The sequence below is a fragment of the Neopsephotus bourkii genome, unplaced genomic scaffold (genome assembly GCF_033783945.1).
Source record: "Neopsephotus bourkii isolate Nb327-2 ecotype Australia unplaced genomic scaffold, CSIRO-AGI_Nbou_v1 NB_125, whole genome shotgun sequence".
NCBI classification, from domain to species: domain Eukaryota; kingdom Metazoa; phylum Chordata; class Aves; order Psittaciformes; family Psittacidae; genus Neopsephotus; species Neopsephotus bourkii.
This window is the reverse complement of record NW_026900642.1, coordinates 79,745-106,646: the sequence shown is the minus strand read 5'-3', so window position 1 is coordinate 106,646 and position 26,902 is coordinate 79,745. Positions and strand designations below refer to the sequence as shown.

The following is a 26,902-nucleotide window of genomic DNA, read 5'->3' as shown; positions in this document are numbered from 1 at the left end:
CCTCATCAGGCAATAACAAGGTGAGAGCTGTCCTGCTGCAGTCTCTGCCTGGTTTTACTGTGTGTGTATGGAGGCTCCATCTTCCTGGAAAACCCCAGCCATGAGCGAGCACAACTCTCAGGTCCCCTGGGGACTGTCGATATCTGTGCTGGGAGAGGAAGCAGCAACCCAGCTGTTGTGGCTGGTAGCATCTCCTGCCACAAAGCCTGAAAACGGTGGTTCTCGGGGCAGCGCAATTGTAAAAGGGGCGTGAAGCTGCCCTTGGGAGAGAAGAGAAGAACGAAAGCAGCGCTTGACACTGGCAGAGGTTCTCTCTCCAATGAGGAAGCCTCTTGCACTGTATGTGATTTCTGTTTCCTCTGTGTGCTCGCACCTCTTGCAATCAGATGGGTGCGCTGTGAGGAGCCCGGCGGGGCTGACACCTCGTCCTGCTGTGGAAGCATAAGCAAACATGGCCCTGCCGCGATGGATCTTTCTTCTGCTCCTCACACCTCTGCTGACAGCAAAGGAGGAGGAAGAGCCGGACCCCAACACCTCCGGAGAGCCTGAGGAAACAGGTAACAAGGGTTCACTCCTGTACCCACAAAGGAAGGTTTTGCTGCCCTCCTGTCGTTAGGTTGCCTTTTATCTTTACTGCACGCAGGATGTATCAGAGAGGACTGCAGCTGATGTCCAAGAGATCTGGGTATTAGTTGGGTTTTTGAGGTGAAGCTCTGTTTGGGGATGGAAGGCAGAAGACCTCAGCGTGATGGAAAAGCCTCTGCAGGGGCCATAATGCTCCTCTGAGGAGCAGGCAGTGGAGCACAAGGTGGCCACATCTCCTTGCACATTGCACAAATGCCACATCCTCACTGCAGTGGAGATGGGTGCTAGTGCCCAGCAAAGACATAGGGAGCCATAAGCTGAGTCCCTGTGTATCCAGGAGGCACATGAAGTGCTCTTTAATGGGCTTTCTTGGTGCTGGAAGTCCAGGGGACCCCCAGGGCTCTGTCAGGCTCTTCCTACACAGGCTGCACATTTTCATCTCAGCAGTCAGTTACTGGGTATCTGCAGGCTCACATGTTATCTGACCCCTCAGGAGGTGTGAGATGTGGTTCAGGGCTGTAACCTTGCATTGTTCTGGATCTGTCTGAACTGGAGTATTTCCCTAAACCAATCTTTGATAAAAATCACTAAATTAGCACCCAGCCATGTCCCAGTCCATGGCGAGGATGTGTCTGGGCTGATGCAGGCTAGAGAAACCTGCTGATTATGTATGGTGTGATAGAAGCTGGGGAATGGGACCAGCACCTTCGGTTGCTGGTGTGAAGTGACAGCAGCATCTGTACTATATGATATGGGCCATAGGAGCCCGCTCCCAAGGGAAATGTGTCTGCAGTTGCAGGGATTGTGAGCACAACACACTGTTACTCAAAAACCAAGGGCTAAACCTGCAGCAGAGGACATCCTCCTGCCCAGAGTGGCTTCCCCTTGTCCAGATCCCCCACTCGAGCTGCTACCAGGACAGCGTCTGCAACCATGCCCAAGGGTGGCTCTCCAGCCTGCTTGCACAGCACACACTGCAGCCAGGACCTGTCCCCACCATGTGTGGTGGGATGCAGCGGGTGGGCAGCAGACTTGATGTGCTCTGCACATCTCAGTCACCCAGCTCATCCCTGGGGCTGCCTGCGGCAGAGATGGTATTGCTGAGTTCGAACTTTGCTGTTTGTGAAAAGAGGAACCAAGACAAAAGAGAGTTGTCAGCCGCACCCAGCAGTGCGGGCAGCCCTGCTGCATCCTCCGCACGTGGGCTCATCCCGTTCTGGGACCTGCGCTTTATGAATTGGGGGCCTTCTCTTTGCTGAGGGACAGGACAAGGGGCATGGCCAGGATGGGGCAGGATGGTGCCTCCCATCCACATTAGGGTGCAATGGCCTCTATGGGGCAGACAGCAGCAGTGGGGCAGGGTAAAACTGTTGGATAGAGACAGGGAACACAGGACATGACCTAAAGGTCTCCTTTTCCAGCGGTCCCTGAGCATCTCCCACAACCCTTGCAGACGTAGGGTGTAATCAGGGAGAGGCAACAGCCAAGTGAGGACTGGATAAGCTGCTCCCACTCACATTGTTGACCCTTTGCAGAACTTACAAAGCCCCCCATGCTGAGGGGACCAGGGTGCAGGGTAATGTGGGGCTGTCCCCGTGCAGCAGGGCTCCTGCCTGCCCAAATCACTGTGCCACTGAGCACTGGCAGCACTGGTTCCTGAAAAGCCACAGACATGGCAGTAGTTTTGGTGAAGGACCTGGCATCTGCTGAAGAAATGAGTGCAGATGGCTGAGGAGCATCCCAGGGATGAGGGCACTGCTCAGGTAAAAGCAGAGCAGCTGCAGGCAGAGGATGTGGTTGATGCACGTGGTGCAAGTGTGAGCCAGCACAGCACCGCTCTCTGCTCACCCCATCACACCATGCAGGGTGCATTGTCTCACTGTCCTATTGTCACCTTATTGTCCTGCTGTGCTGTTCTTACAGGGGTTTTCTCCCACCTGAGATGCTGCACCTCTGTGAAAACCTTGCTCCCTTACAGTACCAACATGCCTAGGAGGCAGGTGGAGAAGCTTCTAGGGAATGATTTACCCACAGAGGCAGGGTCTATGACCCAGGCTGGCCCTGATCCCTTTCTCGTCAGCCTTGCTTAACACTACATAGTGATTTAATTGCAGCTGCCAAGGTGCTCTAACTAGGGGCATACTGCAGTGCTCGGTGCGTAGGAGGGTGCTGGGTAAAATAAAGCCACACTCAGTCTGAAGGGTTTTGTGTCAGTGGGACTCTGATTTCAAACAGTGCCTAGAGTAAATCCTGTTGGGAGCACAGACACTAAGAGATGCTGCAGAGGAATGCCTTGGGGCTCAGAGCTGTGCGCTCCACCGTGCTTCTCATTACCAGAGTACAGATTCAGGAAACAAGTATTTCACCTCCTGTCCTTCAATCCATGTCTGAGCCCCTTTTCTATGGCAGAGCAGTACAGGTTAAAGTGCCACCATTTCCCTGCTCTTCCTGCAGTGCCTTGGTCTGTGATCTGCTTTGCCACCTCCTTTTCCCAGCACTGCTCCCAAGCAGAGCATCTCAGAGGTGTCTCTGCCCCTTCCACTCTCACCCTGCTCGTTGCTCTCAAAGACCCACCCAGCACCTTTGGTTGCTAGTGGTGAGTACAGGGATGCTGTAAGACCTGTGTGTGTCTTCTCAATGGCTCAATATCACTTTCCACAATGGAAATGGTGGTGGCTTTTCTTAGCAAGCATATGGCATCAAACACAGCAAGACTCCAGTGTGCTTTGCTGTCATCTCTGCTAGCTGCTGAGCTGCTGTGGGAGAAGGGTTGAACTTTCCCTGCTGCTCCTTACATTTCCCCTTGTCTTTTATTCTTTATGTATGGGATAATACAGTGCAAGAAAGTACATCTTTTACTGGTAAGCAAAGGGCTGACCTGAATTACCAGCATAGCTATTTGTTCTGATCCTCCCCGACATCTGCTTCTGGTGCATGCTGGGGCTTTGTTTTGCCTGCCAGGCTCATAACTCCTTTGCAGCAGGGACAGGCAGCCCAGATATTTCTGTAAAATGCTTTCTATATTCATGGGTATTAAACCATATTAACAAGGAGGGTATTCATTTAGTAGAATCAACTGGAAAAAAAAACACAAAACCCACCCACGTAACAGTCAATCTCTGACTATATGAGGCAAATAAGCTAACCTTTTGATACCACTCCTGCCTAGGCATTTAGCATTGTCCATTCTGCAGTAAGCACACATTGCACATTGTAAGAAGTGCCTGTTTGATCACATCTACACCATATTTTCCATGCTGAAATTTCACTTGTCTCAGCCTCTTTCCTATAGCTGGGGCGGAGAGGCTGTGGGCAGCTCTCTGCATACCACAGTTCAGGGTGAAAAACAGTGCCTGATGACTGTTCCTTTGCCCTCCCGGGTGCTGTTAGTCCCTGTGAGGCCAGAAGCTGAGTGTTTCTTTCCCCTTTCTCTCTGAACACCCTCCCTTTCCCAGCAGTGCCCCATCCCCCTGCACACAGATATGCGCATCCACCTCCTTGGCACAAGTGGTGAGCTCCAGACTGATGGAGACTTCCCATAGCCACCACCAAAGCACACAAATGGGTTAGAGCAAAGGCTCCTTTGCTCCAAGGAGCTCTTTTCCCATGGCAAATGTTATGGGAAAATAAAAGAAAGAGGGTGAGGACAGAGGTGTCCCTCCCCTAGCCTGTGTATCTCGACTGCACCCCACAGTTACGGGTTAGTTTCTCTCAATGAGTTTCAAAGGGTACTCGTATCCCTGCTACGGGGATTATTGGAGAAGTGAGGTTGAATTAGACAGTATTCAGCGACGTTCTTGAGACAGAAACAGACACGGGCTGAAAGTGTCTTCTCTTCCCCTTTCTGAGTGGAAGCAGAGACTTTGAGGCTTTGCCCTCAAGCAGTCATCAAGAAATGCCATCAGGAAGGGCTCTGAGTGGCTGCAGGTGTCTGAACGCACACGGTGTCAGTGCTGTAACACCCTGCCTGTTGTCAGCTCCTCTGCATAGATGGCATGGGCGCTGGTAGAAGGATGCTCTGTTTACAAGGAGCTTTGGCAGCCTCCCAGGCTGTCTCACTGATGTACACTACCCCTTTGCAACGCAAGCAAGCTCATTTTGTCATACCCATCCCTCTGTCAGACAGCATTAATCCCCAGCCTAATTTCTAAGGCTGGTGCACTCTCCTACAGCAGCACCCTCCAGGCTCCTCTGAGGATGGGGCTGAGCTGTGGGCTCTGACTGCCCTTTCTGATCAATCCCACCCAGGCTTCATGCCCTGTCCTGTGTGTTCCATGTGCAGTCCAGGTCAGGGTGCTGTGTCAGTTCCTGCCCACCCCATGAGTGAGCATGACATGACCACATCTGGCAGGCCAAGGTGCACGGGGGAGCCTGTAGGGAAGAAAAAGGGGGACCAAAAGACTGCTCCCATAGCTCAGAGGGCCCAGAAGGGAAAGGATGAGGTGCAGAAGACCGGCATCCCATTAGTGCTTGCATGGGGCTCAGTGGGCACAGCCAGGTACAAAGAGAGATCAAGAGGGTTTGCCTGCAGGACTGCTCACTTGTGCAGTCCTTGTGCCTTCACCAAGCCTTTTTCACCTGAAAAAAAAGGAAAAGATTCTATGGTTCTGTGCTGACATTTCTGGCAAAGGGTTGGGGCTGATAAATGCCCAGCTTTAAGAGAACTGATTCACTGGAGACCTGAAGGAGTTGGCCAACCTAGTCAGAAATGTGTGGCTGTTGTTCCAGCTTAGTCCAAGGGATCCCTTCACACCCTCTTACAGCCCGGAATCTTTACACAGCACCTATTTACTTGTACCTTAGTGAACCATTGAAACCTAAGGGAAAGACTGAATCAGTTCCAAGTGCTGGTGAGCTGCTCAGACAGGGCTGGGAGCAAATCAGAGCTCTGGCATACAGCCACAGCCAGCCCTGCCAGCAGAGCATCAGTGTCTGTAGGAAGACACTGTCCCAGACCCCTCTTGAAATCTGCACCTCTGGTACATGCAGAGGAGAATTCTCCTTTACCTCCTCGTTTCCTGCCCTGCAGGTTGCCATATTCTGTGCTGCTGGTGGGGTTTGTGTCACTGCAGGGATGGTGACAGCCCCCAGGAGGTACGGAAGCACTTAGAAAAGGAAAAGCAATGGAAAATGAAACACTATAAATGCCTTCATAAGTATCTGTCACCTGCCTGAAATAATTGCTGCTCTATTTACCATTTTGGTGGTATTTTATCTATCTCGTTCAGTTGGCAGGGGTGTTATTCTGGCTGAGGTGATGCAGCTCTTGTGGTCTCTTAGCCTGCTGCATGAGGAGTACAGAACAATCATGGTTTCCTGGCAAGTTCTAATGCTGCCTGGGCGTTGTGCTGGGAAGGAGTACAAAATCACTGTGCCTGGCTGGATGCACCCTGGTAACTTTGAACAATGGCTGAATATGCTTACAGCTTTACTTACAGCTGAATTTGTTCACAGAAAAGAGCTAACAGAGAGGTACATTTCTTACTACATGAAAATTGGTACCTGGTCAGAGCTCGAGACCCACATTAGTGCCGTGCAGACAGACGGCAGCGCTCCTGTCTAGGAACTAATGGAAAACAAATATAGTGATTTACTTCCATCAGTTGCCCAATCTGCACGTTTCAAAATGCCACCAAACATGCAGCAGGTTAAGTAATATGTACCTGCAGTCCCTGCTGGGTCTTTTTTGCCAACCCAGCTGTGCGAATGTTTCCCCTCCTGGGTAAGGATGGGAGTGACATGGGATGGGAGGTACCCGGTCCTAGGAACCAGCGGGTATTTTGTGCAGGGCATGAAAAGGACTAAATAGAAAGTGTAACCTGCAGAGCAAAAGCGAACTGGCAGCTTGATTGGGCTTTTTACTGCAAATAAGTGCTTATGTGGTTATAAGCAAGTAGTGCACAGCAGGATGATGGGGACGCGAGTGAGTGATGCCAACAAGGACTCGATGGCACTGGTGCCACAGCCCCTGTCTTTGGGGCAGAGAGCGGCATCCTCCAGGCTGCTGAAACCCATTGGCTGGGACTGGCTCTGGGTACACTTCTGCACTGCAACTGAGGGTGCAAGGGGATCAATACACTCAGGGCTGTAATCTGGGAGGTGATTACCTGTGCCACCCCTCTGCAGTGATGGGGACCTTATCATCCCCGCGGATGCTTCTGGAGCCCAGTGATGCTCATGGCTCTCCCTCATGGCTTTTGCACACAGGAAGATGTAAGGCTCCCTCCGACTGGGACTCCAAGCTGCGGCTGACCCCATACCACAGCAGCTATGCCCTGAACGACTTGGTGCAGCTGAGCTGTGCTGGGGAGTATATGCCATCAGTCTCTCGGATCAGATGCATTACCAATGGGACCCACACTTTGTGGAACACGACTGCCACCTGCAAGGGTAAGCAGAGCATCACTCTGACCCCACTTACCTATGGTGCTGAGCTGGTGGTAGACCCTCCATGACTGGGTCGCGCTTCAACCCCACTGGGGTGACAGTCCAGGAATGGGAGACCTGGATGTCTCAGCTTTCCCCCGTGTCCTGGCAGTGTCAGGGCACTTTCTGTCTCAGTACGCTGCTATGGGCAGGTACCGGTGTCTGTGGTCCTGGGGAGGGGTTCAGAGGCAGGAACAAGGGTCCCAGCACTGGGACTGACTGTGTGTCCCATGCCTTCAAACAGTTCCTGGACATAGGGCTGAGGTGGTGAGAGTGGAAGGGAGGAGCCCAGTCCATGGACAACCTTATCCAAATGGAGCCTGAGTGGGGAAGCCTACAAGTCTGTGGGGATAGATGGGACTGCTCCTGGGATAGATCTCTCTCCTGTTACCTTAACTAGGTGCAAAAAAGGGATTTGGAGTTGAGTGTGGTAACCAAGGGAGCTGTACAGTGTCAAAATGAGGGCAGTAGACCCCTTAGCAGGCCCCTTTCCATCCTGCTTACACTGTGTCCTGCTCCTCTGTACAGAGAAATGCCAGCAGCCCCAGTGGGACTCGAGGCTCCACTTTACCCCAGACAAGAGTTTTTACAGGATCCATGAAGAGGTGACACTGAGCTGCTCTATGGAGGATCCTGTTGCCCTTGCCGTGATCAGATGTGCAAAAGGGACATCTCCAGACTCTAAGTACGACTGGGAGATGGACAGTCAGGGAACATGGCATGGGGTGACAGAGAACCTGACCTGTACCACAGGTAAGTGGGGAACAGTATGCCTCCCTGCTACATGCATCTCTTTTTGAGGAGGGACCTCGAATATCCTGACATATCCATGAGACACCTTGGCCACAGCTCAGAGACAGGCCCCAGCTGGGAGCAGACTGCTTTAGAAGCCTTTAGTGTGGGACAGGTTTTCTGACTGTCCCTGCATCTCTTCCCAGTCAATTCCTGAGTTGCAGGACATTGGGAAGATGGAGGAGGCCAGATCCTGCCCCTCACTTCACCCCTCTCCCAGTGTCCTATACGACCACCTTGCCCAGGCACACACTCCTGCCCTGGAGATCTCAAGTTGGCCTTTCCCAAGGTCAAATATCTGCAAGGGAATTTCTGCAAGCAAGCTCTGTAAAACCAGTCTATGGAAACGCCTGGTGGGGCAGGAATAGCACAGGTGCCTGGATACACCTTCCAAGCTCCATAGAGTGTATAGGCGAGGCAGCACCATCTCTCCCATGTCCCCTCTGTACCCTCATCCTTGATAGCCAATCATGATGTTGCCAAGCTGAGCAGCATGCATGCCACTGTCCCTCCTTGGTGCTGTGTTGCCCATGCAAAGTGTTGAAGGAGACAGTCCAGCCAGGAGACAAGAGACAAGGTAGTGCCAGATGGGGAAGCCATACGGGCAAGCCAGCAGCTCCTGCAGTTGTTTCTGAGCAGGGCAAGTGTGGGACCCTGCAGATGGGTGCCAGGGCATGGGGCAGGTTTGGGGGCCAGCACTGTTGTGCCCACAGGAGTGCCATGATCCTTGCTGTGCCTCCCTGGGTTGCACAGGTCTGCCTGTCTGCCTGCCTGCCCTTGCAGATGAGGAACCCTGCAACTGCAGGAGCTGGGTTGAAGGGACTGAATTGAGCCCTGGGTCAGCCCCTGTTATGTGGTTGGAGCTGAGGGAAGAGCAATGCTGCTCCTCAGGTGATGGGGATGCAGGACTGGCCTGGGCAGCAGCAGAGTTGTGCTGAGTGTGTGAGTGAATGAGCAGGCAGCCCAGGGCTCGGGTAAGATGGGAGGAGAGAGACAACATGGGAACCTCCCTGCTTGAGGCTGTGGGAGATGGCTAAGAGTGTCCACAGACAGAAGTGGATGGATAGGGGAGGTTCATGGATGAAGGATATCCTTCATGCTTCAGGTACACAAGGAGAACCCCATCTCAACGAGCCTTACCTATGAGTGATGTCCTAGCAGATGGGTATTTCACCTTCCCTCTCCCTCCAGGGCCTGATGGATCACTGGGGATCTCCCTCCCATGTTCCTCCTCAGCATCTCCCACCCCAGCTAACACCCTCTTTTCAGCTCCACTAGAAACGTGCCAAAGGCCCCGGTGGGACACGAGACTCCGGCTGAAACCAAACCAAGATAGTTACCAGAAGTATGAAGAAGTGATGCTGAGCTGTCTTAAGGGTTTCCAGCCATCCTTCACCCATGTCAAATGTATAGGAAAAACCATGTCCAATAGCAATGGGAAACCTGAATACAGAGAGGTTTGGCTTGGAAAGGACAGCAGAGGCCAGTGGAACCAGGCTCAGGACAAAGTGGAGTGCATTGGTAAGGGTAGCATCAGAAGCTCTCTTGGTTGCCCTGCTCTGCCTCTAGCTGAATGATTGCTGATATCCCATCACCCCCCCTGTCCCAGCTTGTCACCCCCCACCCCATCTAACCCACACTTTCCCCTATGACAGAAACGTGCCAAAGGCCCCAGTGGGACACAAGTCTCCAGCTAGCACCAGACCAGAACAATTACAAGAAGAATGAAGAAGTGATGCTGAGCTGTCCTGAGGGTTTCCAGCCATCAGTCACCCACGTCAAGTGCTCAAGGGAAGTCCAATCTGTCAGTCATGGGAAATCAGAAGTTTGGTTTGGAAAGGACAGCGGAGGCCGGTGGAACCGCATTCGGTACAAAGTTGTGTGCATCGGTAAGGGAGGCATCAGGAGCAGGATGCTCCTTTGCAGGGACAGGATGCTAGGAATGTGTAGGGGTGAGAATCATCATGGGAAGGTCACGGTTATCCCTTGGGGCCAGTGCTGGGGGGTTTGATGACCCTGGAGCAGCTCCTGCAATTAAAGGATGAATGTACATGTTGTGCTCTGGCATGGCACCAAAGGCTGCCAGTGAGCACACACCTTAGGGTGAGTGAGGGCAGAAGGATCTCTTTGTTGCTTCATGTGACCTGTGATGAAGGTGTCCCAGAAGGGGACACACTGTGTTGCACTTCCCTCTGTACCCTGCACCACATGTCCTGATGTTCGAACAATCACAGACACTTGTCTGACTGTGGGAACTCTCCCAAAAGCTCATGTCCAGCTCCTAGGAACATGGTGACACCGAACTCCATCAGGGAGCAGGAGTGATGAGTTTCGTCTATCAGAAGGCACCTTGCTGCTGCTTTTCCAGCTGGATGTGCCTGGGTGCGGGCACTGGCCAGGTGCCTGTGGTGGGGCAGGTCAAAGACGTGTGGCCGTAGTTGTGGTGCTCAGTAGGGCATCTCTTGCCTTCTGCAACAAGGGCTGTTTGAGAGCAAACCTGACCATGAGAAGCCTGACACCAGCATGTCTGTACTGCTTTGTGGCTGTTCAGAAGATGGTCTGAACCTTGTGAGATCCCTTCTCCGACCCTCTGGGAGAAGGAAGATTGAATTTAATCTGTTTGAGGCTGCTCAGAGCCCTCACAGAGGCTGGAACAGGGACACACTCATTCCTAGGTGCTAGTCGGTACGAACCATAGCCACAGAGCCCCGTCCCACAGCAGTCGGCAAACTGCAGGGACAGGCTGTGCCTGCTCAGCCCAGAGGATGGTGAATGTGGTGAGAAGGGGATGTGGAGGATGGAGCAGGGCTTCTGGCAGGAAAAGGCAGCAGGAGTTGTGGTGAAGCAGGTGATGTGAATGGAGAAAGCATTGCTCATCCCCATGCCCACTGCACTGTGCCATGTGCAGGAGAATTAGTTGAGGGAGTGACTGATCCAGCCCAGAAGTGTCAGAGGGGCACCTCTGGACCCTGTGGGAGGGATGAGCCCTGGCTGCAGAGACCTGCATCCCTGCAGGGCCGGTGCTGCCATGGCCCATCAAGGGCAGCCTGAGCTGGGGGGAGGACATGTCTGAATGGGGGCCTGGAGGGGGTCTGCTGGTATGGGCTGAATGTCCTGGGGAGCTCCGTGCTGTGTGCTATGGAAGAGGGAATATAGTGTCCTTGGGCACAAGGGTGGATGGGGAGGCTCATGGATGAGTGATCCTTCGTGCTACAGGTACACAAGAAGAGCCCATCCCAACCAGCCTGAGCAAAGGGTCTCATGCTGGCAGCAGGACATGTCACCTTCCCTCTCTGCCCAGGGCCTAATGGATTGCCTGGGATTTCTCTCCCATGTCCCACCTCAGCACCTCCCACCCCAACTAACACCCACTGTCACCTCCACCAGAAACGTGCCAAAGGCCCCGGTGGGACTCAAGACTCCAGCTGTCACCAGACCAAGATAATTACAAGAAGTATGAAGAAGTGATGCTGAGCTGTCCTGAGGGTTTGCAACCATCCTTCACCCGTGTCAAATGCATGAGAAAATTCCTAACCCTAAGTCATGGGAAACCTGTGTACAGAGAGGTTTGGCTTGGAAAGGACAGCAGAGGCCGGTGGAACCGCACTCAGAACACAGTGGAGTGCATCGGTAAGGGGGGATCAGGAGCTCTTCTGGCTGCCTTGCTCTGCCCATCCTGAGCAGGAGAAGGCAGGCTCTGTGTGCACAGGCCTGGGGAGATGGAAGGTGCTGCTGAAACAGTGTTGAGGCAGCCCCTGAGCTTGCCCTGAGTCCTGCCTGCATTCACCAGTGCTGGGAGGTTCTTGCTGGAGGTGCAGAAGATGAGGGTGTCCCTGAGGGCTCATGGCAGGACCATGTGCACAAAGGAGGGGAGCATGGGAGAGCTCTGTGTGGTGGAGTGCAAGGGCTGCACAACCTGGATGAGGGAACTGAGTGTACCCTCAGCAACTTTGCTGATGACGCTAAACTGGGAGGACTGGGTTGACACACCAGAAGGCTGTGCTGCCATTCAGCGAGACCTGGACAGGCTGGAGAGTTGGGCGGGGAGAAACTTGATGAAATTCAACAAGGGCAAGTGTAGAGTCTTGCATTTGGGGAAGAACAACCCCATGTACCAGTACAGGTTGGGGGTTGACCTGCTGGAAAGTAGTGAAGGGGAAAGGGACCTGGGGGTGCAGGTGGATAGGAGGGTGACCATGAGCCAGCAATGTGCCCTTGTGGCCAAGAAGGCCAATGGCATCCTAGGGTGCATTAGAAAGGGTGTGGTTAGTAGGTCAAGAGAGGTTCTCCTTCCCCTCTACTCTGCCTTGGTGAGGCCGCATCTGGAATATTGTGTCCAGTTCTGGGCCCCTCAGTTCAAGAAGGACAGGGAATTGCTTGAAAGAGTCCAGTGCAGAGCCACAAAGATGATGAAGGGAGTGGAACACCTCCCTTATGAGGAGAGGCTGAGGGAGCTGGGTCTCTTTAGCTTGGAGAAGAGGAGACTGAGGGGTGACCTCATCAGTGTTTACAAATATGTAACAGGTGGGTGTCAGGATGATGGAGCTAGGTTTTTTTCAGTGATGTCCAGTGATAGGAGAAGGGGCAATGGGTGTAAACTGGAGCATAGGAGGTTCCATGTGAACATCAGGAAGAACTTCTTTACTGTGAGAGTGACAGAGCACTGGAACAGGTTGCCCAGGGGGGTTGTGGAGTCTCCCACATTGGAGATATTCAAGGCCCGCCTGGACAAGTTCCCATGTGATGTACTCTAGGTTACCCTGCTCTTGCAGGGGGGTTGGACCGGATGATCTCTTGAGGTCCCTTCCAACCCTTGGGATTCTGTGATCAGGGTTGGGGCAGGGGCACTGCAGGGCTCTGCTGCCTGTGTCCCCCAGACCATGCAGCTCTCTGTCCCACAGCCTGCTCCCCATGGGCTGTCCCCTCCAGGCTCTGGGTCATGCCGGGCACAGGCTTGGCACCATCTTTTCACCACCTGGGGCTCTGAGGTCCCTCCAAGGGAGAACGGGGCAGCAGTGGGATGATTTGGGAAGGCAGGGAGAGATCTGACAACAATGGTCCTCTGCTGCTCCCGAGCTCACTGAGTGTCCTGAGACCTGGCTCCTTGTGGGCAGCTCTGCACATGGCTCACATAGGGAGGTCTGTAGCAGGGGAAGGGGAGGCTCTCCTGTGTCCCCCACCCACAAGAGGAACAGTTCCTTGCATGGCCCAAGCTTTCAGGGTGTCTGGACTGGTGTCCTCAGGTGCTTTGCTGGCTTCATGTGGCAGGTTCCTGGGGGATCACATCACCTGGGCTTCTTGCACAATGCCATAAGGTGCCGGGTTCAAACGCTGCTCCATCAGGCAGGGTGGACGCTTGGTTCATAGCATGGGCCCCTCATGAATGCCCCAGTCCCTGGATCTCCTGCTCCTCCTGGGCTTTCCTGGGATGCTCAGGGAAGCCAGCGTGGGGCGTTTTTTCCCCTCATTCCCTTCCTCAGATGTGGTGTAAAGGGTTAGTTACTCTGTGTGGTGTCCTGGAGCTGCATCTCTCCCTTTGCTGTCAGGGAGGATGAGCCTCTCTGCTGGGTCTGTGCAGAGGGAATGATGGGGAAGGTGAAGTTTGGCTGCAGGGCTGGGAGCAGGAGGGAAGGCAGTGACCCTCTCGCAATGTCTCCTCCACAGAGGTGCTCCACGTTGACCCCAGGACCCTGGAGGTTTCCAGCACCAGCATCAAACTGAACTGGTCCTGCCAGGTCCCTGAGGCGTGCTCACGCATGCGGGCCATGTGCCGGCTGGCAGGGCCTTCCTCCCCTCCCTGTGAGGCTGAGGAGGTGCTGGGAGAGGAGATGCTCCATGGGCAGGAGGGGACATTCTCCTGCCCTGCTCTGCAGCCCTTCACTGAATACAGCGTCACCATCTCCCTGCCGCCCAGCACCATCCTGTACAAAGGGCTCTTCAGGACAAAGGAAATGGGTATGTCTACATGAAATGTGTCCCCTTCACCCGCAGACCCACTGCCTGCAGTGCTGTCCTGCGGACGTGGCTGCTCGGATGCTGTGGGGCTCTGGGGAAGGGGCTGTGCAGGGCCCTGGAGCAGACAGAACACATGCCCTCTTCACTGTGCTCTCCTCACTGCACTGTTTCTGCTCCCGCTGCTGCAGCACAAGCAGCCTGTGTGGGACAAACCCCGCTCAGGAGGGTCCCTGTGCAGCCTATGCCCTGGCCCAGGCACTGCTTGAACTCTGCTGTGTGCTCAGCCCCTGCTCATCAGCCCCATGCGTGACCCCATCCTCCTGTGCTTCCAGTGCCGGACAAACCAGAGCAGCTGTGGCTGGATCCCAGCACGGGGTCCCTCAGCTGGGAGCCGCTGCCCTCCTGCAAAGGGGAGATCATTGGATACCAGGTACCAGGGGACCACAGGCTGCCTGTGTCCTCCTCTCCTTGGCACATATGTCCTGCATGGAGCTCAGTGCAGGTGGTGTGGGGACGGTGGGGATGGAAAGCTGTGATGACCTGAAAGAGAAAAGAGAAGTCTGTGCCACCCTGTGGTGCTGTCACCACAGTGCCTGTGCTCTTGCAGTGCCAGCCTGGTGACCTGGCCCCGGGCTCACTGCACCTCTTCAGACAAGCAGCCTCCCTCCTGCCCTCAGCTCCTCACCCAGGCTTGCTCCTTTGCTCACAACCGCTCCGACAGCTCCGGTGCCGGCTCCACATCCCTGCTCTCCTCCTCCTGTCTGCTTTGAGCTCCACGCGTGGGGCCAAGGCTCCTGCTGGTTCCTCGCCAGGGGCCACTTGCAGGGCGCTTTGCTGCGCCTCGCTGCGCTGCGGGCAGGCTCCCGAGGGCAGGGGGGAGCCGCTGCCCCAGCCCTGCCTCTGTCCGCAGCTGAACATCACGGCCAGGAGCGCGCAGGACCGCGCTTTGCTGGAGCTGGAGCGGCTGCGGCTGAGCAGCTCCGCCACCGCGCACCCGCTGCCCGCGCACGGCCCCGGCACCAGCTACGTGGTGACCGTGCGGGGACTCACGGCCGCCGGGGCCGGGGCTGCGGCGCTCCGGGAGTTCCAGACCAACCGCTCGGGTAAGGCTGGCGCTGTCCCGCTCGGGTGCCCGCCTGCGGCAGCTGCCTGTGCCCATCCCCGCGGCCTCCCGGCCAGCGCCACGACCCGGGGCACCGGGAGCTGTGCTCTGCACCCTGCGCTGCCCGGGGCCGCCCCTGCGGTGCTGCCGCTGATGCTCACCCCGGCTCTGCCCCTCCAGACGCCCCGCAGCCCCTGCCCAGGAGCTGCCGCAGCGCCCGTGACATCTCCTCATCGCGAGGGACGGCCGTGCTGCCCCTGCTCCCCATCGCCCGGCACCACGAGCCGCCGACGTGAGTGCGGCCCCGGCAGCTCTGCTCTCCGCAGCCCCCCGACGGCTTCCCCACCGCAGCCGCCCCCGTTCCGCTCTCCCCATGCCCACCTCCCGGCTCCCTCTCCCCGCCTCCTTGCAGGGAGCACCAGCTGCTCGTGGCCGCCATGCACAACAGCACCACGGTGGAAGGCGTCTGCTCCGCGGAGCCGCAGCCCTTCAACGCCAGCCGGCAGCCCGGGGCCTACGTGGCCGCCGTGCTCAACCTCAGCTCCCCCATGGACTTTGTGCTGGGCGACGGGACCCGCGGGCACGGCTACCACAACGCTGCCCTGCGCCCGGGCTGCAGCTACACGGCCCTGCTCCGCCTCGTGCGCCGCTCGCAGCAGGTACCCTCGAGGGGTCCTGCTCTGTGGGGACGCTGCCAGGGCATTCAGTGGCCTCGAGTGGGAGACTTTAGCCCCTGGGGTGGGCACTGGGGCAGGAGTGCACTGAGATCTCCCTCCCTTCCTCCTTCGGCAGGCAGAGAAGTTCACCTGCATCTGCTACAGCTTCTCTCTCGGTAAGTGGGTTCCTCATTCCCTGTGCCTTTCTCCTGCATGTTCCCTTTTCCCCGCCTGGTCACTTCCCACGGAGAGGTGCCGGCCACGTGCAGCAACATTGGATTCTCTCTGTCCTACTTCCAGCTTTGTGTAAATTGTCTCAATCTTGAGGCTACCTGTTGTACATGAGCTTTAGCCAGCCTTGGGCCACTTGGTCAGGTTGGCACCAATGGCTGCTGGACTCTGTGCATCATCTGTGCCATCGTCACTTACCGCATCATCCCCTGGTTCATGTGCCACCCCATAAATGCAAACCTCTCGCCATGCTCTGGTTGTGCCTGGGGCAGTCAAGGAGGGATGTAGGGTCCACGCTGGAGGGTATCACACCAAGCTAGCACCTACTCTTTCCTCACCAGCTTTGCTATTCTCCAACGCAAAGCCTATGTTGAGAGATGAGAGATGTTTTTTTACTCCATGCCCTTATGCAATCCCACAACACCTTGTTCAGGCTGTGTGGGAGCCTGACACTGGCATGTGCTGGTTGCAGGGCAGGAGCCGGTGCCTCTGCTGAGCAGCATGTCTGTAGCTACGGCAGTAGCACTGGTCGTCGCACTCCTGGCACTGGGGATTTTGCTGCTCTTTGGGATCTTCAGGTCAGTATGTGCCTCCCCTCTGCTGCTCTCTGGGAGGCATCATCACCTTGCACTGCCAGGGAGTGCCCAAGCAGACCCTGAGACAAAGCAAGGTGGGACATTGGGCTGTTACACATACAACAGCTTCTCCTCTCTTTCCCTTTTCTGCCGGTCTATGGACCTGATTTGCTGTTTTGCAGGAGGAAGTTCCGCAGTTCAAAAACCTCAGAGAACAGCGGCACCATCCCCCTGAGAAGATACCGAGGAGGTGCAGTATGGGCACAGTGTGCCTTGTCTGGACAAGCTGTCTTTTAAAAGCACAGGCAGGGTGCTTACAGGATCTGTAATGTCCTTACATGATCAAGGGGATCAGAGCCGGCTGGCACAGGGAAAGGGACACCTCCCAGAAGAAAGGGACCTGTGTGGGGAGGGATAATCTAGGGTTTGGAGGGGTCCTGACCACTCTTCTGCTAAGCTGGCCTCATGGTCTCTGTAGGTGTGAGCAAGATGAACACGCAGATCCCGGTGGAGTCACTGCTGGAGGCTCTGAAGAGGTTTAAGAGGGCAGAAATAGAGGCGGAGCAGGCAGAGGATGAATCAGTTGACACTCATGGTGCTGGGCGTCTGCGGGAGTACCAGGTCTGGTCTAGTTCTGCTTTACCACCCGGCTGCACTGCCCTCGCATCCCTCACACCTTCCTTGGGAGCGTTGTGGTTGTCCAGAGCTCATGCCAATGTAGAGCGGGCTTGTCTTCTTCCTCTGCAGCAACTCTCCTCCAGTTTGTTGCATCCCTGCGATGCCGGGAAGGAGCTGTGTAATCAGAGCAAGAACCGCTACAAGAGCATCATCCCTTGTAAGCAGGGGTTGGCACAGGCACTTGGGGTGGTTGGGCAGAACAGGGTGCTGGGCTGTTGTAAGTACCCCTCCAACTCTTCAGCAATGCTGAGCTCCTCACCTCATCCTCTGTGGCTACTGAAACCCAAAGGGGTTTTCCAGAAGCATCATGCTGACCTCACTGTTTTATATCCAGTTGGAGAATCCTCGTTCTGCTTCTCAAATCTCCCTGCAAGCTTAGTAATTCCTATTCCTGTTCCTTCTGTTAGTCATTGCTGAACACTGCTGTGTCCCACCCAGAGGTGGCTATTTGTGGGAAAGCAGAGTGACCCAATTTCTACCAAACCTTAAAGGTCCTCTGGGCCCCCACATGGCATGGGCATTTGGTCATTGCATTGTCTTCCCCAAAACCACATTGCGTTTCCTGCTGTGCCACATCAGCTTTCATCTCATTATCTATTCTTTACCTCTGAACATGCCCTGATGCCTGGAATGCTGCTGAGGAGGGAGCTGACAATCCCAGATTTCCTAAATTACATCCCCCTCCTTAAACAGTCGCTTTGTTGCTGTCCCAAAGAGACCATCCCCCAAATGCTGCCTCCCTTCTCTTTCAGATGATCACTGCCGTGTGGTGCTGCAGCCCTCTGACACAGGGAATGGCTACATCAATGCCAGCTACGTGGATGTAGGTACTGGGGAATTGCTGCCCTGTGGAGGGTAGAGGTGCCTCACCTCTAACAAGAAGGGGCCTGTGTGAGGAGACAGGAGCTGAGATGCAGCCCCTGGGTGCCCACTCTCCATTCTGGCAGGAGTGGTGCTGTAACACAATGTGCCAAGGCCCTGGGCGCTGATGCCTCTGTCTTTCGTTTCATTCCCTGTTGAACATTAAACCCATGTGATTGGAGATGTTTTAACCTCTCCCCAACAGAGCTACCGGAGTCCACGTTTCTTCATTGCAGCTCAAGGTGGGTGCTCCCAGCCCTCATCTCAGGAGGTGCCAGTCACTGACCTGAGCTATTGGGGGAGTGGGGATGTGGGACAGCAGATGAGTAGCAGTCAGTGTCTCAGCTCAGGGTCCTGTATGACCTGCACATGTCTGTCTTGGAAAGGTTACACTCTGTGGCACTTCGGCAGCATCCAGCTAACGCTGGACCCTGTACTCCTCAGGCTGGACATGGTCTTTCTACACACAATATACATAACCCTAACCTTAACACAAACGCTAAAACCTAACCCTAAAAACTAAACCTAGCCTGAAAACCTAACTCTAACCCTAAACCCTAACCCTAAACCTTAAACCTGACCTTAAATCTAACCTTAAACCCTAACCCTAACCTAACTTCCACCACCCGTTTGGTGGCTGGAGTGACAGGGACAAACCCAAAAATGCCCGACATGCCTGCACTCAGCACACTCTGAGGCAGGCTTCTTCCAACGATGCAAAGCTGGGATGGGTTAGTTTGCTCTGTGCAGCATGCAGTGAGGAGGTCTCGTGCTCCTTGCGAAAGCTGCACGAATACTGTTTGTGAAATAGGATCCTAAATGTGAGAGCAGCTAACAGCCATCTCGAGTGTCTGGATGGGGAAGCCCTGGAAGGAGCAGTGAACCCCTGATGTGCCCTGGGCTCCCTCTTCCTTGTTTCCGTTTCTAACATGTGTGATGAAGCCAAGGTGTCCAGCACACCCTGCCAGTGGCTGATGTGCCCAGGCTGTGCAGAAGGAAGCCTGGGGATGCTCACAGCCTGGGAATATCTGTGTTGTTCCTGGGAATAGCTAAACCCCATGGCTTGGACACTGACTCAGGGTTCTCCCCTTTCAAAGGCCCCTTGCCTGGGACAGTGCTGGATTTCTGGCAGATGGTGTGGCAGGAGAAGACTTCAGTCATTGTGATGCTGACAGGCTTAGTGGAGCAGAACAAGGTAGAGAAACCATCTTAGCCTGGTCTCAGCTTGAGCTTCCACAAAGCCCAGGCTTCCCTACCTGCTTTGCTTTGCTTTGCTCCCAGTGCATATATCAGGGAAGGCAGAGCAGCTCCGCACCACCACTGGCTTGCAACGCTTCCCCCATGAGTCTGCTAGTGCTTAGTGCTCTCGCTGCTGTTGACAGACCAAGTGCGAGCAGTATTGGCCTGAGCAGGAGCAGGTCTATGGAGATTTCACTGTGACACTCAACAACACCAGGACCACCACGGGCCTTGTCACACGCATCTTCTCCCTGCAGAAGGTAAGCCTGGTGTATAGCTGAGATGGGGATGCAGGGTGCTTTTGGGTTTCAGCAGCAGGCAGGAGCTGTTGGCCCAGAGATGCTATGGAAAGCCTTGCCTCGTTTCCTGCCCCAACAGGGCAGCATTGCTATCACTGGATACCATGCTGGAGCATCAACCCCACAGGTTTCTGTGCCAGGCAAAGGCAATTGGTCAGCTTCAGTGTTCACCCCAGCTGAGCCTGGACAGATGATGCACATGGACAGACTGTGCATCCTTGAGGGCTTGGAGGAGGTGATCACAAAGGGCATGAAAGCAGTTAAAGGGTAGAAAATGGCATCTCTATACATCTAGGATGATTGGCCAAGTGCCCTCCTGTCTCGTGGGCCAATCTGCAGAGGGTCCACAGTGAACCCTTGGTCATTCACAGTTTCTAAACCTGAGCAGACAGTCCATGGTTTAAGATAATGTATATGATGATATTTGTCAAGACAGGCACTTTTGTTGAAGCTATGCCTGAGATAAAAAACAGAAACTGAAGGAGGGGAAAACAGGTACAATATGAAGAAATTACAGTCATGCATATTCTTGTCATTCCTTGTCTTGCCCGCAGCAAAGTGTAGCTGGAAGGTAAAATTCCAAGAGCACCTGATGGTGGAACATAGCAATTCATCAGTTCAGGCCAAGTGAATGTGATGTTTAGGGAAAAATACATAATGGGCTGGTAACAAAAGTGACTACATTCACATCACTGCGGTACCAGCCTTAGGAAATACTGTATTTAAGCAAGCCAGGACTGTTCAATGTCTATGGGATCACTGTAAACTCTGGATTTTATATTTTTTCCCTCTGGGGCACAAGCTGCCTTTAGTGCTCTGAGTTCACTTTTCACAGCATAGGGGAGCAGAAAACTAAGTGAATTTTGTGGCTATGTGCCGAGTGAATTTGCTCTTTGCTGTCTAATAACCTATAGTGGAGCATTCATTGCAGTGAGGGTACTGTGGGGAGCACTGAGTGCTGGTATCCCCATGAAGCGTTGTTTTCCTCTGCTCCACACTTGTTGGCATGCGGTTACTCCACGCAAGTTCCCACGTTTCCTGTTCCCAGCCACGTCTCCCTCTTTGCAGGCAGGCTGTGCTTTCCCAAGGGTGGTGGAGCAGTTTCACTACCTGCTATGGCCAGATCATGGGGTCCCCAGAAACTCTGCCCAGCTCCTGTGCTTAGTGGATGCAGTGAATAAGAGGGCATTGGAAGCGCCCGCTGGCCCCATGGTGGTGCACTGCAGGTACTGAGCTGGGAGATGCTGGGTGCTGGGAAAGCTGGCCAGGGCAGCCCTGACCCCAAGTTGTCTCTGTCCTCAGTGCAGGGATTGGGCGCACTGGTACCTTCATCGCCCTGGACTTCCTCCTGAAGATGGGGAAGGCAGAGGGGAAGGTAGATGTGTTTCATTGCGTGCAGAGGCTGCGGGAGCAGCGCATCAGCATGGTGCAGACCAAGGTGAGGAGAGCTGTCTGTTCCCTGCATGCTGTCAGGCTGCAGATCCGCTTCCTACCCTTCCCAGGGGTTGTGGCATGCAAACAGCACTGGCCATACTGTTTATGGCCTACACACTGAGACTGGAGCTGCCAGGTGATGGAGACAGCAGGACCTTGTTTTCAGTGCTGTGTCCAAACCTAGTCAGGATCCGTATTCCCCTGAGACCCTCTGGAGTGCCAGCAGCATTCCTATGCACCAGTCATCCATTGATATAATATATTAATTATAATATATATAGAATTAGACAAGAAGCATAAAGAGGCCTTCAGGTTTTCAGGATTTCTGCCCTAGTGGCACCTTCTGGGCAGCAGTGTCCAAGCCTAGGGACTATATCCTGATGCTCAGTGCTGGGACTCTTTGGAGAGCACTAGGTTGGGCAGGATCATGCAGCTGCTTGTAATTCACTGGTTTTCTGGGTTTTCTTCCCCAGAGCAGGGGTCTGGTCTGAGGGGGAGCATTAAACAACAGGAAGATGGTCTTGCCTGGGTTGTTGCAGTTTCTTAGAGCGGGGCTGTCTGCACTGGGAGGTGTCTGACCTAAGGGACCCACAGCAGGAAAGTAAAGGGTGGACCTGGCTTCTTTCTGATTGATGCCAGCTGTCTGGAGTCCCAGGGCTCCTCATGGAGCTGCTCCAGACTGCAGCTGACCTGTATCCTCATGCAGGAGCAGTACACCTTCCTGTACGAGGTGGTGCTCGAAGGCTTGCTCTGCGGCAGCACTGGGGTCCCAGTGGAGAGCATCGCCAGCCACGTCCACTGCCTTCAAGAAGCTGAAGCCTCAAAGCACAACAGTGCCCTTGAGAAGGAGTTCAAGGTACCATCAGGATCTGATGCACTGGGGCTGGTCTGTGGTGCCTCCTGCCAATCCCAGCTGTGGCATGGAGAGGGGGGGAGCATTCCTTTGGGATGGCTGAAGAAGAGGAAGAGCTGACAGGCAGGACTTGCTTGGCTGAATCATCCCTACAGGCCCTGCAGAAGTTTTCCGAGTTGTTCCAGCTCCTGCCATGCAGAGAAGCGGAGAAACCCAGCAACCAGCCCAAGAACCGCAAGCCAGGGATCCTGCCAGGTACCACTGGCAGGGCTGGGCAGCCTGAGAGTAGGGTAGGGGTTGATGCTGCCCTGATGCTTCCCTCCCCAGCACCATGCCACTGGCAGGTTCTGCCCAAGGTCCAATTGGCATTTTCTGGTTGGTTATAAGGCTGGACTCTCCATGAGAGCACAACCCTATCCCTGCTTCCTTATGGGCTTGCAGGAAACATGCGTTCACGGGATAAACATGTCCCTGGGTCTGTTCTTTCCCAGTGGAGGAGCCCAGATGAGACATCAAGGAGAAACAACGAGGGGGGAACTGCTGTGCCTCTATGCCTCTGCCTATGGGGTTTTGGACAACCCGTGTCAGGCAGCCCTGTGCTGTCATGGCCATGGGGCTGGTGGTGCCTGTTCATCCAAGCCCCTCCAGCCCATGCCACAGGACCCCACCACCTTAGTGCAGGGAGAGGATGGCTCATCACTTCTCTCTGCCCCTGGTCTCCACAGCGGATTCCTGCCGGCCCATCCTGATGTCCTCGCTGAACGCAGACGGCTCACCAGGTTATATCAACGCTGTGTTTGTCAACGTAAGGCTCCAGCCCCGGTGGGAGGTGGGAGATGCTGGGAGCAGCAAAGATCCCTCCAGGGTACCACTACTCAAGGCAGGGCTGGGCCTGAGTGTGTCCCAGACCTGGGGCTTCTTCAGTGGCTGCATCCTAGCGGCTGGGGCCCTGCTGCCAGGAGGTGGCCCCCGTGATCAGCCTAAGCCCTGCCTGCACGGGCAGCTCAGCAGGCAGCTGATGGCTTTTGCCTGCTGGGATAGGATGAGCTGCGTTGTGATGGTCAGCTGCGTGCAAAGCCTGCTCTGGGCAGGGATGGGGTGGGATGCTGGTCCTGCCCTGGTCCTGCCGGCTGTCAAAGGGGCTCCCAAGGGGTGGGTTGTGTGACCTTTCCCTTCCCCGCACCCCGGTGTGTTTTGCAGACATACACTGAAGAGGACAGACTCATCATCACCCAGATGCCCTTCCCCACCACAGTAGTGGATTTCTGGGCTCTGGTCTGGGATTACACCTGCACGGCGGTGGTTGTCCTGAACCAGCTGCAGGAGCTGGATGAGGTCAGCAGCATACGAGCATCCCTGCCCTTCCCTACCTCCCTCTGAGGCTGGGCAATATGCTTTCTGCCTTTGCCCCTTTGCCTGCTGCAGGAGCCCACTGCCAGCTTGTGGGCTCCATCCAGGAGACCCCTGAGGACACCTCAGCGGTGGGGTGTCCCCTGTCTCACAGCAAGGGAGCATCCCTCAGGGTTTCCTTACCCTTGCCCAGTGTTACTCTTCTGGCTGCAGCACCATAGGTTCATCCCCAGCAAATGGCAGCAATAGCACACATGTGCACACTGTGGCTTATGGACAAGGGGCTGGTGTGTGCACACCCGTGTGAAGGCTGACAGGTAGGGTCTGTGTGTGATCACACGTGTGTGTGTGTCTGCAGACGTATGCAGAGTTCTGGCCCATGCAGGGCGAAGCTGCCTATGGCCGTTTCCATGTCCACCTCATCTCGGAGGAGCCTGGAGCTGGCTTCACAGCCTGGACACTTTCCGTCACCAACAAGCAACAGGTAAGCACTTTGCACAGAGATGGACAAAGTCCTTTGAGAATGGCGTTTGCAAGAGCTGGGAGGACCTGCCAAACTCTAGCATCAGCAGGCTTTAATCTGGGGACAATGTCACAGCTAAGGATGGCTGGGGCCACAACGGTTAGAGGGATGTGATGGGAGCCTGGAATGACACTGTCCAGAGCAGGACCTTTTGCCCTGGGAGAAAGGTTAGTCCCAGGAGGGTGAGGCTGCAGGCAGAGGTATGCTTGTGTACCTTTCTATATGCTTGTGTACCTTTCTATATGCTTGTGTACCTTTCTAACTTGGAGGACAGCAGCCACGGGTAGAGTTTGGGCATCTCATGATGTTTCATGGATGCGGTGAGCTATTACGGGTAGCTGGGCACTGGGCTGGCATGAATGTTGCCCTGGTGAGACCTCATCTGGAATATTGTGTCCAGTTCTGGGCCCCTCAGTTTAAGAAGGACAGGGACCTGCTGGAGAGAGTCCAGCGCAGGGCAACTAAGATGATTAAGGGAGTGGAGCATCTCCCTTATGAGGGAAGACTGAGGGAGCTGGGTCTCTATAGTTTGGAGAAGAGGAGATTGAGGGGTGACCTTATTAGTGTATATAAATATATAAAGGGGGAGTGTCACGAGGATGGAGCCAGGCTCTTCTCAGTGGCAAACAATGAAAGGACAAGAGGTAATGGGTACAGATTGGAGCACAAGAGGTTCCACTTAAACCTGAGAAGAAACTTCTTCTCAGTGAGGGTGACGGAACACTGGAACAGGCTGCCCAGGGAGGTTGTGGAATCTCCTTCTTTGGAGACATTCAAAACCCGCCTGGACACGTTCCTGTGTAACCTTATCTAGGTGTTCCTGCTCCGGCAGGGGGATTGGACTAGATGATCTTTTGAGGTCCCTTCCAATCTCTAACATACTGTGATACTGTGTGATACTGTGAATCTGCGCTGAACCTGATGCTTGTGGTCTGTACATCTGCCAGTTCCAGAGCACTCAATGGAGAAGGGCAAAGCCTGGGACTGGGCTATCCCACTGTGGAGCTGCTCCCTTGACCCAGTGTGTATGGCTGAGCCAGGACTAACACACTCTGTCCCTCCTTTCCTGCTGTAAAGCAAACGGGTTTCTTCCCTGCCCAACCCAGTGTCTTTCTTCCGTACTAGCCCAAGAAGCCTCCACTGGAAGTGCGGTTCTGGCAACTGAAAGACTGGCCCATGAAGCAGCATCTTCCTCCACACCCGGCCACCATCATCAGCCTGCTTGGGAATGTAGAGACACACCACCGGCAGAGCCGGGATGGACATATCCTCATCACCTGCTGGTGAGTGATGTCCCTGAGAGGAGCAGCCATGGCGCAGAGCTGGCTCAGACCAGGCTGCAGCAGTGAACTTGGGTCACAGCTCAATCTTGGGTGCACATAAGGACATGAATGAGCTGTGTTCAGGGAAGACGGCTTCCCTGTGGAGGCTGGCTGGATGCAGGATCTGTGGGCAAGATCATCCTGAGAGCCTGCATGTCTAGTGGGACACCTCTGAGGGTCAGCCCTGCTCTCCCCTTGTTCTCCTCTGCAGGGATGGTGCCAGCCGGAGCGGGATCTTCTGTGCTGCTGGTTTCCTATGTGAGCAGATACAAAGTGAGGGGCTGGTGGATGTGTCCCAGGCTGTGAGGATGCTGAAGAGACGGCGGAGACAGCTGATTAAAGACGTGGTAGGTGCTGCCTTCAAACCCAGACAACAGGGCAAGACCAGTGCACAGGGTATAGCTTGGACTGTCCCAGCAGCTGCCCTAGCACCAATGTGCTCAGATCACCCTGGGGCTAGCAGGGGCAGATGAGACCTCTGAAAACCCTGTTTTCTGCTGCTGCGACAAACACACTGACTGGGGGGCAGGTTCTGCAGGACTAGATGGGCACCAAAGCATCCTGCTTTGGTGCTGCCCTTCTGGCCCACTTGGTCAGCTCAGCTGGGGGCTGCATTGGTGGATGCTCAGATGCCTATCCCGCACCCATTCTGCACAACTGCCTATCCTGCACACCATTCTGGGTACTAAGGGCCATTATAGGGTGAGCAGCCCAGATAGGAGTGAGCAGTAAACACTTCATGCCATGGATGCTCGCTTCAGCAGTGGAGAAGCCCAGCCCTCTGCTATTCTTATGGTTCCTCGATAGGGAAGGTGGGCTTCTCTGTGAGGAGGAGAATGAGCTGTACCTATGCCTGGCTTCTTCAGGAAGCTGTTAGCAACAAAGACTGGCTTTCCATTGCAGTTGGTGTACCAGGTTCTCACATGCATCCTTTTGTCCACAGGAGCAGTATGGGCTCTGCTACGAACTAGCCCTCAGTTACTTGAATTCATTTGAAACCTATGGGAATTTCAAGTAGAGGCATGGCCACAGCACTCTTCCAGCCCTCCATCAGTAACAACGGAAACCACAGGAGACAAGAAGGGTGTGCACAGCCCCAGGATGCTTTACTCCCATGAGAAGCCACCCCAAGGGTCCTCTATGGCTGGAAAGCACTAGCTGGACTGTCTCCCAGTTGTGGTGAGGCTTTGAAGCAGGACCCTTTGCCCAACCTTTGCACAGGAACTTACTGGAATCACAGCCTGAGTATGCAGAACAGAGCAGGGGCACCAGGACTTGACCTGTTTGTGCCAGGGATGAAGAGAATCAGGCTCCCTTGTCCCTTCAGGCAGCCCCAAGAAAGTGGCATAGCTCTACCAACACCCAGTGTTCTACCAGGGGAGTGTTGGACTGCTGTAAGATCCATGGGGCTTGGGAGGATATGGCCCAATCTGCCAGAACCATGAAGCCCAAGGCCAACAAGAGCCAATGGAGGGACAATCCACAGTCCTTCCCACCCCACACAATCCCTTCCTGGAGCTCCATCTTCCTGAGGCTGGTCCAGGTGCCACAGCCCTGCTAGATCCCAAGAGGCTCCCTCAGCATCCTGTCTGGCTTCACCATGGCTACATGGTCTGGCTCCCAGGTTGTAGCAGCTCAACTTAAACATCTTGGATGTGGTTCCAAGCAGGGGCTGCTGCGCCACAGAGACTGGTTCTACCCTTGCTGCTCAAGGGTTCTCAGAGCAGGGACTGACCCCATGGCTCTGTTCTGTGTCTCAGCAATAAAGGCTCTGTGCCAACCATGGTGGTGGTGACCTCTGATCTTTACTTTTCTCCCAGGTTTGACCTGGCACAGGGGCTTGCAAGGGAGTTGAGAGCACACAGGTCACTCAGCTCTGGCCACAGCATGGGGGCAGAACACACTCCTGCCCAAGATGTGTGTTGAGGAACATCACCCTTCTCTGGCTGCCACCATGCACCTCACCCAGACTCATGTGAGATGTGCCCAGTGTAGCCCTGCAGGTTGGAAGGACTGTCAGG

At 54.8% G+C, this 26,902-nt stretch overlaps 1 protein-coding gene across 2 annotated transcripts; it reads left to right on the top strand.

Annotated features, from left to right (window-relative positions):
- Positions 1 to 285: 285 nt before the first annotated feature.
- Positions 286 to 26,664, top strand: LOC133219394 (receptor-type tyrosine-protein phosphatase alpha-like). Of its 2 annotated transcripts, XM_061366708.1 has the most exons (30): positions 286 to 557; positions 6,793 to 6,975; positions 7,540 to 7,764; positions 9,073 to 9,324; positions 9,459 to 9,692; positions 11,191 to 11,433; positions 13,468 to 13,758; positions 14,091 to 14,188; positions 14,669 to 14,861; positions 15,041 to 15,152; positions 15,273 to 15,519; positions 15,653 to 15,692; positions 16,220 to 16,325; positions 16,505 to 16,572; positions 16,801 to 16,943; positions 17,070 to 17,157; positions 17,753 to 17,823; positions 18,067 to 18,103; positions 18,959 to 19,056; positions 19,244 to 19,360; positions 20,468 to 20,625; positions 20,702 to 20,837; positions 21,540 to 21,689; positions 21,842 to 21,941; positions 22,412 to 22,491; positions 22,887 to 23,021; positions 23,395 to 23,520; positions 24,685 to 24,842; positions 25,093 to 25,228; positions 25,825 to 26,664. In XM_061366708.1, the coding sequence occupies exons 1-30, from the start codon at positions 452 to 454 to the stop codon at positions 25,897 to 25,899; spliced, it is 4,206 nt and encodes a 1,401-aa protein (XP_061222692.1). In that variant the 5' UTR covers positions 286 to 451; the 3' UTR covers positions 25,900 to 26,664. The 2 variants fall into 2 exon arrangements, with proteins under 2 accessions (XP_061222692.1, XP_061222701.1); XM_061366717.1 differs by lacking the exons at positions 9,459 to 9,692; positions 11,191 to 11,433 and having other exon boundaries at positions 304 to 557.
- Positions 26,665 to 26,902: the final 238 nt, after the last annotated feature.